Here is a 20465-nt window from a genome sequence, read left to right on the forward strand (position 1 = left end):
CACATCGGGCTTTTTGCTTGGCAGGGAGCCTGCTTCTCCCTCTGCCTCTGCCTACCACTCTGTCTGCCTGTGCTTGTTCTCGCTTCTCTCTCTATGACAAATAAATAAAATAAAAAAAAATCTTTAAAATTTATTTTAGATAGATAGAGAACAAGAGTTGGTGGGGGAGAAGCAGGGGAAGAGGGAGAAAGAAACTAAATCAGATTCCACAATAAGGGCGGAACTCGACATGCAGATCAGTATCAGGACTCTGAGATCACAAAATGAGCTGAAACCGAGTCAGATGCTTAACTGATTGTGCCACCCAGGTACCCCATAACTGCTACTTTAAATGCAAAACACAGCAATGCAGAGCTCCAAGAGATATAGAGAGTTAAAGAAACATAACATCACCAAAAGATCACAATAATCATTTAATAACCATACCCAATACTTGGAGATCTGTGACTTATCCAATAAATAATTTGGAGTAGTGTTTTGAAGAAATTCAGTGATCTATTAAAAAAGCAGAGAAAAATAATTCAATGGAAATAAGAGAAAAATAAATGAGAGCTTAAAGAATGCATCAACAGCATAATAGGCCAACCTGAAGATAGAATCAATGACCCAGAGGATAGTAACTTTGGAATAATCTATTCAACAGACAACAAAATGAAAAATAATGAAAAAGAACAAAAAAAAAGACTATGTGATGTATGGGACATCAAAAAACCCAATATTAAAATTATTACTAATCCTGGAGAAGTGAGGAACAATGATACAGTTTATTTAAAGAAATGTCTGAAAACTTCCCAAACCTAAGAAGTGACCTGGACATTCAAACACTTGAAGTTAATAGACCATCTCAATACCTCAACCTAAATGATCTTCTCCAACACATTATAATAAAGTTGTCAAAAAGTAAAGAATAAAAGAGATTAAACTCAGCAAAAGAAAAAACAGACAACAACAAAAACAAAAACATTATAATGAATAAGGAAACACTATTGGGTTTTTGGTGGATTTCTCAGCAGAAACCCTAAAGTCCAGCTGGAAGTGGGAATATTTAGTCAAAGTGCTGAAAAGAAAAAAAAAAAAATGCCAAGCAAGAATACCCTATCCTGCAAAGTCACTCATCAGAAATTCAGGAGAAATAAACATTTTATCAGACAAATAAAAGCTGAGGGAGTTCATCATCACTAGACCTGACTTAAAAGAAATACAGAAAGGATCTCTTCAAGCTGAAATGAGAAGATATCATTTACTTAAATGAAAATACACAACACATTGGTAAAGGTGATTATTTAGCCATATTTGGAAACTCTGATTCTGTAATAAAATGATTTCTTAATCTCTTAACAATAGTATAAAAATTAAAGGGAAAGAACATTAAAAATAGTTATAGCTACTGTTTGTTAATTAATGTGCAATAGAAAAAGAACTGAATTATGACATTAAAAACCTAAAATAAAGGAGTGAAGGGGTAGAATTTTGTATGTGATTGAAGTTAATCTGATTTCAGTATAAAACAGGTTGTCATACCTATAAAATGGTTTATGTAAGCCTCATAGTAAGTAGAAAGCAAAATCCTATAGCGGATTCACAAAAAGTAAAAAAAAGGGGGGGGGCATCAGAATATTCTACCATGGAAAGTCACCAATTCAAAAAAGCAGCAAAAAGAAAGGAAAAAAAGTCACAGTGGAACTATAAAACATCCAGAAAACAACTGGAAGATGGCATTAAGAAGCTCTTGCATATCAATCATTATTCTAAATGTAAGTAGATTAAATTCTTTAGTCAAAGGCATAGAGTATCAGGATGAACAGGAAAAAACACTTTGCATGGAACCAAAAGAGATGCTAAATAAGCAAAACAACCTTGACAAAGATTAAGTTGAAACCATCACATTTTCTGGTTCTAAACTGTGCTACAAAGCTATGGTAATCAAAAATTGTGCTTGCATAAAGGCAAACAAATAGTGCAACAGAACAAAATTGTGAGTCCAGAAATAAACCACCACACATATGGTCAATTGATACTTGAAAAGGGAGCCAAAATGTTCAATGAAGAGAAGATAACCTCTTTAATAAATGATGTTGGGAAATATGTATAACCACATGCAGAGAAAAAATGAAACTGGGCCCCTATCCTACACTTACAGAAATTAACTTGAAATGGTGTACAGGCTTAAATATAAGATCTAAAAGCATAAAACTCGTCGAAGAGAACATAGGAGAAAAGTTCCTTGACTTTGGCCTTGGCAATAAGTGTTGGGCTATGACAATTAAAACACAAGCAAAGAAGCAAAAGATTGACAAGTGAAGGCTATACCAAACTAAAAAGTTTCTGCACAGCCAAAGAACAATCAACAAAATGAAAAGGTAACCTATGGAATAGAAGAAAATATTTGCAAACCATATATCTCATATGATGCTAATAAGCAGAATATATAAAGAACTCATACAACTTAATAACAAAAACACACAAAAAGTCTGCCTAAAAAATGGCCAGAGGAAATGAATAGTCATTTTTCTCAGTAAGACATAAAATGATAATAGGCACATAAAAATATGCCTGACATCATAGGAATAGAAACCAAAGCCTCAGTGAGATATTACCTCATACCTGTAAGAATGGCTATTATCAAATTGATGAGATATTATAATTTATTTCTGTAATGTCCTCAAAGGAAAGAGAGAATGTTAACACCTCATAGGCATTTCCCATTTATATATGAAATAGATATGAGAATTTTAAGAATAGGTTAATGCTTGAAATGAAAAGAATAAATAAATAAAGAAGGTGGAGACTTCTTGGTAATTATGTCCCTACTTGAAACCAAGAAATCACTGCTGTCAGATGAATGGAGTCATTCTAATTAGATACATAAATTCATTTATCTATTTATGTATAGATACTTTCCAGTATGATACTGGAATGCTTTTTTTTTGTTCTTCATTTTGTAAAAAATCAAGAAAACAAAAAACAAAAAAACAAAAACAAACAATAAAATGAGTCAACCAGACTAAAAAATATGCATTATTTATTTCCCTTCTTACATAATCTGTATATAATACACAATTTCTTACCTGAAACAGATATCCTGCTGAGATACAGCAAACAAAAGGCAAACCATATTTTTTTTTACTACATAACCTTTCCCATTGTCACTTGAACTGAAAAAATTCTAAAATTGATTTCTCCACTGACAATGATACCCAGGTGTGGTAACTATAGTCTGATGAGGAAGTTAAAAAGAAAGAAGAAGGAGAAGGAGAAGGAAGAAAGGAAGAAAGGAAGATCTGTTTAAGACACAAATATGCTCAGCTTTAGTTCTTATCGTAGTGATAAGAAAAGCCCTTTTGTGAGAACATAGCACTGATCTCTAGGTGTCAGATAATGCTTAAACCCATTTCCTTATAGATTCGCGCAGCAGGATCCATGTGCCGCCATTGAGACATACATTACTTTTGGACTTCAAACAGTTACACCCACTACAAGTGGGTCTCCAATGAGACCAAAATGAGCCAGGAGTGTCCCCAAAACCATCTGGACTGACCAAGCCAGGGAGAGTTCAGTGCAAGTCCTTTAGGAGAGTTGACTATTACAAATGAGGACACCAAGAGCAGAAACAAACCACAGGAAGACCAGGATAAGAGAAAACTTGTCCAAAATAAAAGTCTCTAAGAGAGGTACCAAAGATAATGCATGTCCCACTTTCTATTTTTGATGAAATTCAAACTCCATTAACTTTGTAAAAATCTGGAAATTGATTCTGAATATACCCACAAACCCATGGCTGCAGCCCAGTGCTCTATTTAACCATCATCGTATTCTAGACTTCTTCACTCTTAATCACCTTTCAAAACACAGCTCAAGTATTATCCATTCTAGGAAATTCTTGCCTGTTCCCTCATCTGGATATTTCTTGTCTATATCATCCCATGATTTGTTGTTATTGCTGTTACAGCACTTATCATTTGAATGACAATAATCTGATTGCTTGTATTAAACAGAGCATAAGGAGAAATCACTTTGAACATAGCATAGAGTCCCTTCTTTTTAGTATTGCTGCTCCGGCCATCCTGAATTCCCCAACCGTGATCCTGACCGGATGTAAGTATTCACTTCTCTCTTTACTGGCTCACTAGTCTGAGATTCACTGGACATGCCTTTCTCATAGTTAAGAGGGTACTTCTACTTCAATGCATCATCAACTTGCAGGAGAAAGAACAAATCTTTGGATTCAAATACAAAACCAAAATAAACATAGATTTCATTTGCCAGAAACCAGTTATGAATTAATTACCCAGAGATACCAAACAAGAAAGCTCTATTTGATGAATCCATTCTCACAACTATTTGCAAGGATCTATTTTTGTGGATCATATTTTTTTTTAAGAGTTGTAAGAGTAGATATCATTCTCTCAGAGAACATATAAATATACAAACAACAATGAGAATATGTGTGAAGTACCCCAAATCTGCTGCCTATTCTTTAAGTGAGATGTGATTGAACAATTATAGGCTTAGTTTAACAATGTAGAGTGCTATATAACAATGTAGATTGCTATATATCTAATTGTTGAATGCTAAGTTGACATTTGAATCACTGAAAATAATTTTTGGTATGTGTATATATTTTTAGTTCCTTTAGACATACTTTTCAGTTTTTGTGTTTTTTTTTGTTTTTTTTTTGTTTTTTTTAACTCTGGGCTTTCTTTGCTATTGGATGCAAAACTACTAGACAGAAAGAAAAGATGAAAAGAGTGTTTTGACAAGAGGCAGTTCTATTGCTCGGGTTGTGTATTGTAATTATAGAAAAATCTTGGAGAATTTCCTAAAAATGGATTATTCTTATCTTTTTAGGAATTTGGGATTATTGAATCAGATAACATACATGAAACACTCAATGACAATTTTTAATGACTTCCAAAAAGCAGACGCCAAGAATAAATTAGACATATAAGAAGCTTATTCGAGGGGTAGAGGAGTGATGGAGGTGGTGAGTGTGTCACACGTAGATGCAGCTATGAAATCTGTATGAGGAGGAAAGGGAGGAGGGTTGGGTAAGATGAATGTGGAACTAGAGCACAGTTCCATGGCAGATACATTCAAGTCAATGGGGAGTTCTTGAAACAGAGGTTTCTGCTAGATGAATTCTGTGTCTACTCAAGATTGGTCTGTAGTAGGAACCACACTCTGCTCAGACACTGCTTAGAAGTAACCTGTGGAATGTGTGAGCTTCATGTGAACATAGTGGCCGAACCTTAGGGGCATCTGTTGTGGTTGCTAGTTAACTATGCTCCCCACTACAGGGGATCCAAGCAGCTCATTTTCATGGACACTAGAACAGTGTAGTTTTTGGCATATGATTCATACCAGATGCTTGTTTGTAGACCTCTCCACATTTGTTCCATTTGTGTCTCTTCCGATTTCTCTTCCCCTCTTCCTCTCTTCATTCTACCAATTACCTCTGATAGTTTCCAATTCTATGGAGTCTTTAGAGAAAGAAATTTCTGAGTAGATTTATTTTGGAATTACCTTAATATCATATATATATATATATATATAATAATTTGGAAATTGACAAAGAAGAACTCCACTGATTTCTCAAGAATTGAAAGTAAATCATTGCTATTTTCTTGAGGTGTTGTCATGATTCCTCAAATGTATTTTACCTCTTTCCACTGACCCTACCTACGTATTTTACTCTACCACTCCCTACCTTCCTCTCCACTATTGGAATTGATGCAACTGTGAGAAGAAAACAATTATTGCTCATGGCTTCCTTTACCCCAGAGGGCTGAGTATCCAAATATGCTGCTCTTTGATCCATAAGGAAGCAATGCAATACCTCCATCCTGTTAAAACCCAGGAGGTGGAGCTTGGTCACTCAGAATGGACACTTTGGACATAAAATAGGTACTGAGTTTATCCAAACAATTTGCCTTTTCACTCGTTGCTCTTAAATTTAAATTTGTATTTTTTCTTTCTTGCATTATTCCTTGCTGACCCTCGTGCCCTCTTCTTCACTCATACATATAACTGACCATCCATTAAGGGTTTGTCATCTGGGGTAGAAGTAATACCTTACCCAGGACACAATCTATGTTTATATTTTCTTTGTCACTTACTTATTTGTTTGTTTTCCTATCTCCATGGTACCTCAGCTTCAGGTAGGACATAGTAACCTCTGTCCCCCCTACACTCTCCTCTCAACCTTCACTTCATACATATTTCTCCTTATCCCACTCAGGCTCCTTGGGATAAAAAATTAGGAAGGGTCTTGGGTGTGTCAGTAAGATGTCCGTATGTCCATATGACATAACAGGAAGGCTGTGTTGTGAAGTAGTGAAAAGCATAGATTTTCGATCAGATGGACCATTATTTAAATATTGGCTCTGTTACTGATTTGATATGTAAACTTAGGGAAAATCTTAATGTATTTGAAATACTTTGGCAAAATGGTAAAATAAAATACCTAACTTCGAGATCTGCTGTGAGAATGAGATGAAGATATATACTTAATAAATGGCCAGTACATAGTGTTTAATAAATTACAGTTAATGTTATTAATAACAAATATTCTCAGCACCTCCTTTTTTCATGTATAATTTGAAATATAGGAGAATGTAATTGATATGATAATTCATAATGATTACCTGGTTACTCTTAATTACTTTTCTGGCTTCACATACCACTACATTCTGTTTGTGTAGAAAGAATTTTGGTTTTAAGTAGCTTCTTTGGAAACTGAATATATATATATATATATGTATATATATACATATATATATATTTTTTTTTCATTTTGAGCTTCAGATACAGGATACCTGTGCTGAACTGAATAAGAAATAAAAATATGTGCACCAAACAACCAATAATAAGGTAATGAGAAGAAAATATGAAAAAAGTTAAAATAGTACAAGAGAGAAATGATTGGCCCTTAAAAATAAGTAATGAGATCAAGGGCTAGTGAATTTACTGTAAAAGGTCATGATCAAAGCAGGCTTCCTGAAACTATAGTGCATTAGATCTAGGCTGCTAAATTTGTAGGAAATTTGTGGGCTGGACCTTAAAAAAATAGTCATTATTAGAAATTAAATTGCACATTTATAATTAAATTACAAACAAAAATGCTACTCAGAGCTTATCACGCCCCAGTTATTCAACTTCATTTTACTCTTCTCTCTACATTTGAAGTTGTTTGCATCTGTTGTATCCATGCTGGATGTACCATATGGTGCTGTGTTATTGCTTATCTGTGCCCGACTCCACATTCAGTGACACTGCCTCAGCAGTCAAATCAGCCAAGGCGATAACATTTACACCATAGAAATTGGCAAATGCTACAAATCAGGACCTGATTTATTGTATCATTTATTGTCTAGACCTCGATTGATAGTGAAGATGTTAATAACGAAAAACAATGTAAGATTTTTGTGTCTAGTGCTGGCACCAAAAGTGGTTTCAGTTTAACAAATAGTATAACATTTAATGAGAAATACCATAACAGTAGATCACATATCAGATCTGATATCAATAAATTTATTGGGAGTAGTTAGTGGACTGAGATACAAATCTATTTGTTAAATCATGGTTGAATTGAAGCCACATGTTGGCTACAGATACAAGAGTTCAGCAAGAATCAACAAAAGCATTTTGTGAAAATCAATAGGCTATATGGAACTTAAATTGTAGAGCTTATTATTATTTGTATACACTGTGCTACACATCTTCTAAGAACAAATAGTTGTATGTATACACATTTACCCCCAGACAGTGAGTAGTCAATGATACGTGAGCATACCATTAACAGATTAAACAAAAAAAGAGACAATTTGAAACATTGAATTTTTTTTCCTTTTTATTTTAATAATTTTTTATTTTTTATAAACATATATATTTATCCGCAGGAGTACAGGTCTGTGAATCACCAGGTTTACACACTTCACAGCACTCACCAAAGCACATACCCTCCCCAATGTCGATAATCCAACCCCCTTCTCCCAACCTCCCTCCCCCCAGCAACCCTCCGTTTGTTTTGTGAGATTGAGTAACTTATGGTTTGTCTCCCTCCCAATCCCATCTTGTTTCATTGATTCTTCTCCTACCCACTTAAGCCCCCATGTTGCATCACCACTTCCTCATATCAGGAAGATCATATGATAGTTGTCTTTCTCTGCTTGACTTATTTTGCTAAGCATGATACGCTCTAGTTCCATCCATGTTGTCGCAAATGGCAAGATTTCATTTCTTTTGATGGCTGCATAGTATTCCATTGTGTATATATACCACTTCTTCTAGATCCATTCATCTGTTGATGGACATCTAGGTTCTTTCCATAGTTCGGCTATTGTGGACATTGCTGCTATAAACATTCGGGTGCACGTGACCCTTTGGATCACTACGTTTGTATCTTTAGGGTAAATACCCAATAGTGCAATTGCTGGGTCATAGGGCAGTTCTATTTTCAACATTTTGAGGAACCTCCATGCTGTTTTCCAGAGTGGCTGCACCAGCTTGCATTCCCACCAACAGTCTAGGAGGGTTCCCCTTTCTCCGCATCCTCGCCAGCATCTGTCATTTCTTGACTTGTTGATTTTAGCCATTCTGACTGGTGTGAGGTGATATCTCATTGTGGTTTTGATTTGTATTTCCCTGATGCCGAGTGATATGGAGCACTTTTTCATGTGTCTGTTGGCCATCTGGATGTCTTCTTTGCAAAAATGTCTGTTCATGTCCTCTGCCCATTTCTTGATTGGATTATTTGTTCTTTGCGTGTTGAGTTTGCTAAGTTCTTTATAGATTCTGGACACTAGTCCTTTATCTGATATGTCGTTTGCAAATATCTTCTCCCATTCTGTCAGTTGTCTTTGGATTTTGTTAACTGTTTCCTTTGCCGTGCAAAAGCTTTTGATCTTGATGAAATCCCAATAGTTCATTTTTTCCCTTGCTTCCCTTGCCTTTGGCGTTGTTCCTAGGAAGATGTTGCTGCGGCTGAGGTCGAAGAGGTTGCTGCCTCTATTCTCCTCAAGGATTTTGAAGGATTCCTTTTGCACATTGAGGTCCTTCATCCATTGTGAGTCTATTTTTGTGTGTGGTGTAAGGAAATGGTCCAATTTCATTTTTCTGCATGTGGCTGTCCAATTTTCCCAGCACCATTTATGGAAGAGGCTGTCTTTTTTCCATTGGACATTCTTTCCTGCTTTGTCGAAGATGAGTTGACCATAGAGTTGAGGGTCTATTTCTGGGCTTTCTATTCTGTTCCATTGATCTATGTGTCTGTTTTTGTGCCAGTACCATGCTGTCTTGATGATGACAGCTTTGTAATAGAGGTTGAAGTCCGGAATTGTGATGCCACCAATGTTGGCTTTCTTTTTCAATATCCCTTTGGCTATTCGAGGTCTTTTCTGGTTCCATATAAATTTTAGCATTATTTGTTCCATTTCTTTGAAAAAGATGGATGGTACTTTGATAGGAATTGCATTAAATGTGTAGATTGCTTTAGGTAGCATAGACATTTTCACAATATTTATTCTTCCAATCCAGGAGCATGGAACATTTTTCCATTTCTTTGTGTCTTCCTCAATTTCTTTCATGAGTACTATATAGTTTTCTGAGTATACATTCTGTGTCTCTTTGGTTAGGTTTATTCCTAGGTATCTTATGGCTTTGGGTGCAATTGTAAATGGGATTGACTCCTTAATTTCTCTTTCTTCTGTCTTGCTGTTGGTGTAGAGAAATGCAACTGATTTCTGTGCATTGATTTTATATCCTGACACATTACTGAATTCCTGTATAAGTTCTAGCAGTTTTGGAGTGGAGTCTCTTGGGTTTTCCACATATAGTATCATATCATCTGCGAAGAGTTATAATTTGACTTCTTCTTTGCCAATTTGGATGCCTTTAATTTCCTTTTGTTGTCTGATTGCTGAGGCTAGGACCTCTAGTACTTTGTTGAATAGCAGTGGTGATAATGGACATCCCTGCCGTGTTCTTGACCTTAGCAGAAAAGCTTTCAGTTTTTCGCCATTGAGAATGATATTTGATGTGGGTTTTTCATAGATGGCTTTGATGATATTGAGGTATGTGCCCTCTATCCCTACACTTTGAAGAGTTTTGATCAGGAAGGGATGCTGTTCTTTGTCAAATGCTTTTTCAGCATCTATTGAGAGTATCATATGGTTCTTGTTCTTTCTTTTATTGACGTGTTGTATCACAGTGACTGATTTGCGGATGTTGAACCAACCTTGCAGCCCTGGAATAAATCCCACTTGGTCGAGGTGAATAATCCTTTTAATGTACTGTTGAATCCTATTGGCTAGTATTTTGTTGAGTATTTTCACATCTATGTTCATCAAGGATATCGGTCTATAGCTCTCTTTTTTGGTGGGATCGTTGTCTGGTTTTGGGATCAAGGTGATGCTGGCCTCATAAAACGAGTTTAGAAGTTTTCCTTCCATTTCAATTTTTTGAACAGTTTCAGGAGAATAGGAATTAGTTCTTCTTTAAATGTTTGGTAGAATTCCCCCGGGAAGCCGTCTGGCCCTGGGCTTTTGTTTGTTTGGAGATTTTTAATGACTGTTTCAATCTCCTTACTGGTTATGCATCTGTTCAGGCTTTCTATTTCTTCCTGGTTCAGTTGTGGTAGTTTATATGTTTCTAGTTTATATGCATCCATTTCTTCCAGATTGTCAAATTTATTGGCGTAGAGTTGCTCATAGTATGTTCTTATAATTGTTTGTATTTCTTTGGTGTTAGTTGTGTACTCTCCTCTTTCATTCATGATTTTATTTATTTGGGTCCTTTCTCTTTTCTTTTTGATAAGTCGGGCCAGGGGTTTATCAATTTTATTAATTCTTTCAAGGAACCAGCTCCTATTTTCGTTGATTTGTTCTATTGTGTTTTTGGTTTCTATTTCATTGATTTATGCTCTGATCTTTATGATTTCTCTTCTCCTGCTGGGCTTAGTGTTTCTTTCTTGTTCTTTCTCCAGCTCCTTTAGGTGTAGGGTTAGGTTGTGTACCTGAGACCTTTCTTGTTTCTTGAGAAAGGCTTGTACCGCTATATATTTTCCTCTCAGGACTGCCTTTGTTGTGTCCCACAGATTTTGAACCGTTGTATTTTCATTATCATTTGTTTCCATGATTTTTTTTAATTCTTCTTTAATTTCCCGGTTGACCCATTCATTCTTTAGAAGGATGCTGTTTAGTCTCCATGTATTTGGATTCTTGCCAAACTTCCTCTTGTGGTTGAGTTCTAGCTTTAGAGCATTGTGGTCTGAAAATATGCAGGGAATGATGCCAATCTTTTGAATCCAGTTGAGTCCTGATTTAGGACCGAGGATTTGATCTATTCTGGAGAATGTTCCATGTGCACTAGAGAAGAATGTGTATTCTGTTGCTTTGGGATGAAATGTTCTGAATATATCTGTGATGCCCATCTGGTCCAGTGTGTCGTTTAAGGCCTTTATTTCCTTGCTGATCTTTTGCTTGGATGATCTGTCCATTTCAGTGAGGGGAGGGTTAAAGTCCCCTACTATTATTGTATTATTGTTGATGTGTTTCTTTGATTTTGTTATTAATTGGTTTATATAGTTGGCTGCTCCCACGTTGGGGGCATAGATATTTAAAATTGTTAGATCTTCTTGTTGGACAGACCCTTTGAGTATGATATAGTGTCCTTCCTCTTCTCTTATTATAGTCTTTGGCTTAAAATCTAATTGATCTGATATAAGGATTGCCACTCCTGCTTTCTTCTGATGTCCATTAGCATGGTACATTCTTTTCCACCCCCTCACTTTAAATCTGGAGGTGTCTTCGGGCTTAAAATGAGTTTCTTGGAGGCATCATATAGATGGGTTTTGTTTTTTTATCCATTCTGATACCCTGTGTCTTTTGACAGGGGCATTTAGCCCATTCACATTCAGGGTAACTATTGAGAGATATGAATTTAGGGCCATTATATTGCCTGTAAGGTGACTGTTACTGTATATGGTCTCTGTTCCTTTCTGATCTACCACTTGTAGGCTCTCTCTTTGCTTAGAGGACCCCTTTCAATATTTCCTGTAGAGCTGGTTTGGTGTTTGCAAATTCTTTCAGTTTTTGTTAGTCCTGGAAGCTTTAATCTAATCTCTCCTTCTATTTTCAATGATAGCCTAGCTGGATATAGTATTCTTGGCTGCATGTTTTTATCGTTTGGTGCTCTGAAAATATCATGCCAGCTCTTTCTGACCTGCCAGGTCTCTGTGGATAAGTCAGTTGCCAATCTAATATTTTTACCATTGTATGTTACAGACTTCTTTTCCCGGGCTGCTTTCAGGATTTTCTCTTTTTCACTGAGACTTGTAAATTTTACTATTAGGTAATGGGGTGTGGGCCTATTCTTATTGATTTTGAGCAGTGTTCTCTGAACCTCCTGAATTTTGATGCTCGTTCCCTTTGCCATATTGGGGAAATTCTCCCCAATAATTCTCTCCAGTATACCTTCTGCTCCCCTCTCTCTTTCTTCTTCTTCTGGAATCCCAATTATTCTAATGTTGTTTCGTCTTATGGTGTCACTTATCTCTCGAATTCTCCCCTCGTGGTCCAGTAGTTGCTTGTCCCTCTTTTGCTCAGCTTCTTTATTCTCTGTCATTTGGTCTTCTATATCACTAATTCTTTCTTCTGCTTCGTTTATCCTAGCAGTGTGAGCCTCCATTTTTGATTGCACCTCATTAATAGCTTTTTTGATTTCAACTTGGTTAGATTTTCGTTCTTTAATTCTCCAGAAAGGGCTTTTATATCTCTCGAGAGGGTTTCTCTATTATCTTCCATGCCTTTTTCGATCCCGGCTAGAAACTTGAGAATTGTCATTCTGAACTCTAGATCTGACATATTACCAATGTCTGTATTGATTAGGTCCCTAGCCTTTGGTACTGCCTCTTGTTCTTTTTTTTGTGTTGAATTTTTCCGTCTTGTCATTTTTTCCAGATAAGAGTATATGAAGGAGCTAGGAAAATACTAAAAGGGTGGCAACAACCCCAGGAAAATATGCTTTAACCAAATTAGAAGATATCCCAAATCGTGAGGGCGGAGAAAGGGCGTAAAAAGAGGTTCAAAAAGGAAGAAAGAAAAAAAAAAGAAAAGAAAAGAATTTTAAAAAAGAAAACAAATAAGAAAAATATAAAAAAGAAAAAATATATATATTAGATAAACTAGTTAAAAAACGTTAAAAAAGAAAAAGGTAAAAGTTAAAAAAAAAATTTAACCAGAAGGTGAGAAAAAAAAAAACAAAAAATGAAAAAGAAAAAAATTTAAATTAACTGCAAGACTAAAAAAAAATCACAGGGAAAAAGCCATGAGTTCCGTGCTTTGCTTTCTCCTCCTCTGGAATTCTGCTGCTCTCCTTGGTATTGAAACCGCACTCCTTGGTAGGTGAACTTGGTCTCGGCTGGATTTCTTGTTGATCTTCTGGGGGAGGGGCCTGTTGTAGTGATTCTCATGTGTCTTTGCCCCAGGGGGAATTGTACCGCCATTATCAGGGCCGGGGTGAGTAATCTGCTTGGGTTTGCTTTCAGGAGCTTTTGTTCTCTGAGCGCTTTCCGTAGAGTTCCGTTGGACGGGGAATACAAATGGCGGCCTCCTGGTTTCTGGCCCGGAGGAGCCGAGAGCCCAGGGCCCCACTCCTCAGTGTGCCCTCAGAGAACAGCGCCCAGTTACTCCCGTCTGCCTGACCTCAGCCGTGCTCTGAGCTCACCGAGCCTGCAACCGGTTCAAGGTAACACCGAGCTGTGAGCTTACTGTTGGCTCTGTTTTGTAGCCGGCTTTCCCGTTTCACTACCCGCAAGCTCTGCGACACTCAGACACCCCCGATCCTTCTGTGACCCTGCAGGACCTGAGGCCACGCTGACCCCATGTGGGCTTCGCCCCGGTTTAGCCTATGGAGCGATGTCCCTCAGTGGAACAGACTTTTAAAAGTCCTGATTTTGTGCGCTGTTGCTTCACCGCTTGCCAGGCGCCGGCCCCTCCCTCCGGGGTCTATCTTCCCGTCACTTTGGATTCACTTCTCTGCCGGTTCTACCTTTCAGAAAGTGGTTGTTTTTCTGTTTCCAGAATTGCTGTTCTTCTTCTCTTCGATCTGCGGATGGATTTTCAGGTGTTTGCAATCTTTACATAAGCTATCTAGCTGATCTCCGGCTAGCTGAAGTAGTCTCAGCCTGCTACTTCTCCACCATCTTGACTCCTCCCCTGTAACATTGACTTTTATCTCCCTTTTCATTTCAGTTCTTTAGTGTGGACTTATTTTTACTTCTTTTTTTTGTTGTTGTTGTTTTTTGTTCGTTTGTTTGTTTTTCTTGAAAAAAAATGGGGTTTATTGATTTTTAAACTGCAAATAGTCGTTACAAAAAGTTTTTTTTTTCTTTTAAATATATTCACACAAAGAAAGAAATAGAAAGCGATGGTAGTGACCAGCAAGAGGAATAATAATTACATTCATCTTAATGTGTGTGCCAGTTCTGTTTGCATTAACCTTGGAAACTCCAAACCTGGAATCCAGAACCTCAAATCTGCAGTTGGAATGTTTTGAGATGGGCACGTGGAAGTCAAAGGGTTTTTTTTTTTTTCCCTTTTAGAAGCCATACCTAAAAGTTGTTTTCCTTCTGTACTGTCACAGAACTTTGACATACATTCTCAGTCCTAGCTGTGAAAAGGCCTAAAGAAGAAGAAACTCAATTTGCAGTCCAACACAAAGGGGGGAAATTTCTAAAATAAATAATCCAACAGTTTTTTGCATTTTTTAAATTAATTTTTCATTTTTTTTAAATAAAATAACCAAAAAAAGTGTAAAGTTACAAAAAAATGTCGTTGAAGAATAATATATTAAAACTGTGGAAAAAAAAGGAAAAAGACACGTCACAAAATTTTAAGATTAATATGAAGATCATAATTTAACATAAAAGAATATATTCTATGGATTTGTCATCCCGATAAATATGAACAAAATTAACAAAAAAAAGCATAGTTTTGGCAATAAATACGTTTTGATAAGTTAAATTAGCTTTTTTATACTGATGTGCCGTGACAAGCAAAATTTTTGCTCTCTAATTTCTGAAAGTTATATGAAGTTTAAAACCCAGGGAAAAAAGCATGGCATGAGTGCTCTAAGGATAGACCTACCATATTCTAGAGCAAAAACCATTAAAGCTACTTCTACAGGAAATCGTTTTACACAGATATTGTATGTGGTATGAATACCATTAACTGCTCACCCCTTACATGTTTTTTTAGCTTTTCTCTCATTTTTTTGTTATTTTTTTTGTTTAAAGATGTCACATATGAATTGGGGAGCTTTACACCAAAATCAAGTCTCTCATAGTCCATCTAGCTTCCCCATCCTCCCCACTTAAAAAAAAAAAAAAAAAAAAAAGAAAAAAAAAGAAAAAAATTAAATCACGAAGTCCCACTTATATCACAATCTTCATCCACTTTTTCAGTCTTCCTTCCTGTAGACCTACACGAACCCAGGCAAGATTAGTCAACAGAGGTTCAGGTCGGGAAGAAAAAGGTTTTGAATGTCAAGATAGGTTTCCCCAAAAACCCGAGTCTGGTAACAACTCTCCCGAAAGGGGTGTGAAGGTTATGGGGAGAGGGAGGAGGAAGTGTGTGGGAGGCTGAAGTAAGGGAAGGTGCAGTTGGGCCGCCAGTAGAGGGAGCTGCTGGTTCTGGGTCCCCTCCCCCTCCCCATGGGCAGAGGCTCTGGGAGGCCGACGGGTGCCCTCTGGCGCTGAAGAGGTAATGTAGTCACAGTGACAAAGTTAGATTACAAGGCACTAAATTGCTTCTGTAAACTGTTACTGCTTTTTCTTTTGTGATTTGGCACTTAAGGCTTAAGCCGAGGGGGGAAAAGGCATCTACTGACAAATATGGGACTTGTCTGTTATGCGTGGTAAGTGGGCTATAAAATCGAGGAGAGGGGGGTTTCAAAGAGGAAGCTACTGACAAATTGACTTGTCCTTATGTTAGGGGGGAGGGTTAGGAGTGGGGGAGGGGGGCATTCCAAGGTTCTGGGGGAAGGGGTTGAGCTTAACCTTGTTAATGCAGGGGTTGTAGGGAATCAGATGGGTAGGGAGGTGAGGGGAAGAAGGATGGGCAGGGTGGAGTAGGCAGGGGGTCCCTCCCTACCCTGGTTTAGTCATCTGAGATGGAAAGTCTGCTGAAAATGGGCAGGCGTCTTGAGTTGTCCAAGGTGGGGGAATCAGAGCCACTGTGGCTGCTGCTGGAGCTGCTCTGATAGCCCTCCTGGTCCGAGAGAGAATCCTGAGGGCTGGGGGGAGAGTCAGACATGTGAGGGGACTCGGACATGGGCCGGAAGAGGAAGGTGGTTGGGGAGCCACCCCCAGGCAGCCCCATGCTAGGGGCAAAGAGGCTTGCCAGCTCCTGGCTGGAGAAAGCAAAGGGGTTATTGGTGCCATCTGGCAGGGTGGGTGAGCCCAGGAGGTCATCGGCACTCAGGATGGGGGTGGGGTGATGGACGTGGGGCTGTCCAGCAGCCCCGTGGCAGCGGCGGCGGCAGCGGCACTAGGAAACCCAGCAAAGCTAAAGCTATGCTGGAGGCAGGGACGGTCAGCGGAGAGGTCCCGGGCCCCCGCCAGGGCGCGGCGCTCCTCGGCGTTGTGGATGAAGTGGCAGCGGGGCCCATATGGGCAAAAGCCGATGGTGTGGAAGGTGCGGCACAGCTCCATCTTGTACTTGGGGTGACGGGTCAGACTTCGGAGCTCGTGGATGCCATGAGCGAACTGGCACTTGTCCCCGTACTTACAGGCGCCGTTCTCCTCGAAGGGACGGCACAGCTCCGTCTTGTAGCGGCTGGAGTTGACCTGGCCGCTCCCCGGCTGCTTCTGGGTGGGCAGCAGCCGCTCGTCCCCTTCTGAGAAAGAGCGGTCTCGGAAACGGCTGTCCCGAGAGCTCAGAGCTGGGCTGGTTCGCCCTTGAGACTGCTGAGGAGCTGGTTCTGGTGGAACTTGGAGCTGGGCAGAGTGACCGAGTGCCTCCGGGGGAAGCCCCCACCGGCAGGGGTGCCCACCGCCTTCCTGTCCAGCAAGCAGCCCCCTGCACTGGGAGTACTGTAGTTGAGCATCTTGTTACCCTTGCATAAAACTTCGCTCAAGTCGAAGATGGTGGCAGACACGAGGGTGGTGGTCATCCTAGGCGCTCGCACGGGGGCAGGGACGGGTTCTGGTGTGTCGCGAAGGTCTCGGTGCAGGGAAGGCGCAGCCTCCGGCTCTCCGGTCTGGAGTCCCACACACCTGCCCCCGGCGCCCCTCGCCTTTCTGACTCTCCCCCCTTCTTTTCTTTTTTTTTTTTTTAAACATTTTATTTTTAAGTCATTTCTATATCCAATGTGGCTTGAACTCAACAACTCCAAGATCAAAGGATTATGTACTCTACTGCCTGAGCCAGCCAGGCACACTGATTTATTTTTATTACCTAATCTGTTCCAGAGTATTTTAAAGGACTATCAGGATTTTACAGCATAAAACAATAAAAGAATATATAGATAACGTAATTCCTAGCACTCCCCACTTCTATTTTCATTAGGCTATCATATGAATCCAACACTGTTGTCTGATGAGGCATCTCCGTATTCCACCACCGTGAAAACTGTACATGCATTAGATGCTTGGGTCATTTCTAAGTTCTTGACCTTATTCTGCTCTTCTGTGTACCCATGTTCGATTGTGCCAGTACAACAGTGGGGTTGCTATGGTTTATGATTATTATTGGTATCTGGTAGACAAATACCTCTCACATTGTTTTATAAGAATTAGATAATCATGACATATTGCATTGGATATTAATTTTTGGCTAAGTATGCCAAAGTAATTGTTTCTTTCTGCTGTAATTGCAATGAATCTATGAATTTATTCAGGATGAAGTAACCTCTCCATAGATTGAGTCTTCCAATCTGCTTACATACTACAACCCCCTATTTATGTACATTTTTCTCAATTGTTTTCAATAATTTTTAGAAGATTTTAGAGTAGAGGTCTTGCATACTTTTGTTAACTTTATTTTGCAGTATTTATAGTTTTATGCCAGTTTATTTCATGGAATTGTACCAATATTTATTTCTTTATGGTACCAATATTTAAGTTTTATTTCATATTTGCTTATGGTTAGTATATATACTTTGTGCTTGGGATTGTGCTAATCCCCTAAATGATTCTATTGGTTCTACTTTAAATTTCCTATATATACAATATTGTCATCTGCAAATGCATGGAAGTCTTATTAAAGCATTTCCAGTTATTATAATTTTCCTTCCCCCTCTTTTTTTTTTTTTTTTTCTCTTTTTGTGATATCTAGGACTAAATGCTTAGGAAGAAACTGGGACACATCACTGGCTTTCAATTTCAGTAGGAAATTTTCAGTATATCACTATCAGTATAATATAAGCTATAATTGTGGATTCTTTATCACATTTAGTTGATTTCCTTATATTGCTAGTTTATTAAGAATTTTATTATGATTTTTAAAAATTTTAATCAAATATTGTTTCTGCATCAATCAAGGTCTACTTAAATTTTTTATATTCTCTCTTTAATGAAGCATTACCTTAACTCATTTTTAATTCTAAACCAAATTTGCATTATTAGTATATAGCATAACTGAACATAATATATAATCTTTATTTTTATATGTCAGTATGTTTGACTTGCTAATATTTTATTTAGGGATTTTGCATCTATGTTCATAAGAGAATTCGTACTGACAGATTGTACTTCTTGTAATTTCGTTGTCGGATTTCAGTAGTGGAGTTTTGCTGGCCTTATAAAAAGATTTAAGAAGTAATTCTTCTCTCCATATTTATTAATGAGTTTGCTAAAGACCAGTGTTATTTCCTTTCTAAACTACTTGGAAGCTTATTTAGTAGTTATCTGAGCCTACTGTGTTTATGTATGTTTATCTTGATATTTGGGGGAGATATTTTGCAATGTGTCAATCTACTAAGTTATCTATATGCCCATATATTATGTTTTGTAATTTATCTGCTAATTTCTTAATAGATTGAACTAATTTTATTTTCTCTAATGAATTTCTGTAATTAAAATTATGGATATGGATTTTATTAAAAGCATTATTTCATTATATAAGATCTATAGTAGTGCCATTTTATGCATTTCTAATACTGATGATTGGTATTTTCATTTTCTCTCAGCATTTATCAACTTTTTAAATATGTTCCAAAGAAATTTTAACTTTGTTTATACATTTTCTGTTTCACATCTGTTTTCTATTTCATTGATTTCTGCACTTTGTAAAACATGTTTCCCTACATATTTTAGTTTTGTTACCTTATTGAAATGGATATCTAAATCATAATAGATTTCCAATTTTATTTTTTTCCAATACATGCATTTAAGACTATAAATTAACTTTTTAAAACTGCCTAAGATATACCACAAAGTATTAAAAGAGGATAACTAAATTATCATTGGTAGTTGTTTGTCTTTGGGTTTTTTTCCCATTATAATAATGGTATTATAAATATTTTTAAACATCTCCCTATAATTGTGAATGAATTTCTTAACATACACATCTAAAATGGAATTATCTTTAGGATGTGTGCTACTTCAGACTTACTTCTTAGTGTCATGGTTTTTCTTAAAATGTCTTCACTCACTCACTTCTTACCAAAAATAAATTACAGTCCCTGTTACTTCACCTCCTAAAAAATACTTGATTTTCTCACTACATTTATTTTGCTTAATTTATTTATGGTTATCTAATGAGTGACTTATTGTATATAATAGTGGTTTTATTTGCATTTCTAATTATTTGTGGGTATTCCCTTGTGTGATTAGCTTGTTTCTTTTTTCTTCTAGCCATGTTCTCTATTGGAATTTTTATCTTTTTAAATATGATTTCTAGGAGGCCATCAGTTATTTTTGATAAATATAAAGGGTATCTATATTTATTCATAAGGCTGATCCTTTTCCAGCTGTATTTCTTTCAATCATCTTCCTTCAAAATGTAGTCTCTGTTGACACATTTTGAAAACATAAATTCTTTAATGTAGTCTGGTTTACTAAAGATACAATTTATATGTGTTGATATTTTATAAAAATATTTTCTTTTCAGAAGTTATAAACATTAACTCCAAGACTTTATTTCTAAAATTTAAAAAATTTCAACTTTCATATTTCTACTTTAACTTGGTAAAATTGATTTTGTCTGGTAGGATACAGGGATCTGAGTTTTTTTTCCATATACATAACCACATCAGGAAAATATATTGAGTGCTGCATCCTCTTCCTTTGTCCTACGTTATCATATCTTCTAAATATCAAGTTTCTATTTAATATACTCCTACATCATTAATTTATGGAATTATACTTTTAATAATCGTATTAATATAATTTGTTATTATTTTATATCATGTTTTTCTTACTTGAATTTATATTAACAAATATTGTCCCATATCCTTTTTGTGTATTA

The 20465-nt window shown here is 37.1% G+C and overlaps 1 protein-coding gene across 1 annotated transcript; it reads right to left on the reverse strand.

The window, feature by feature from the left end:
• Positions 1-15972: 15972 nt before the first annotated feature.
• Positions 15973-17248, reverse strand: LOC123387920 (mRNA decay activator protein ZFP36L1-like). Its single transcript, XM_045066513.1, is given in 3 exon segments — positions 15973-16480; positions 16483-16944; positions 16947-17248. Coding segments are annotated over 3 exon segments (1011 nt in total). The 5' UTR covers positions 17170-17248; the 3' UTR covers positions 15973-16154.
• Between the last annotated feature and the right edge of the window lie 3217 nt (positions 17249-20465).

Source organism: Mustela putorius, unplaced genomic scaffold (genome assembly GCF_011764305.1).
Source record: "Mustela putorius furo isolate JIRA1106 unplaced genomic scaffold, ASM1176430v1.1 tig00003867_pilon_pilon_pilon, whole genome shotgun sequence".
Classification (NCBI taxonomy): Eukaryota; Metazoa; Chordata; class Mammalia; order Carnivora; family Mustelidae; genus Mustela; species Mustela putorius.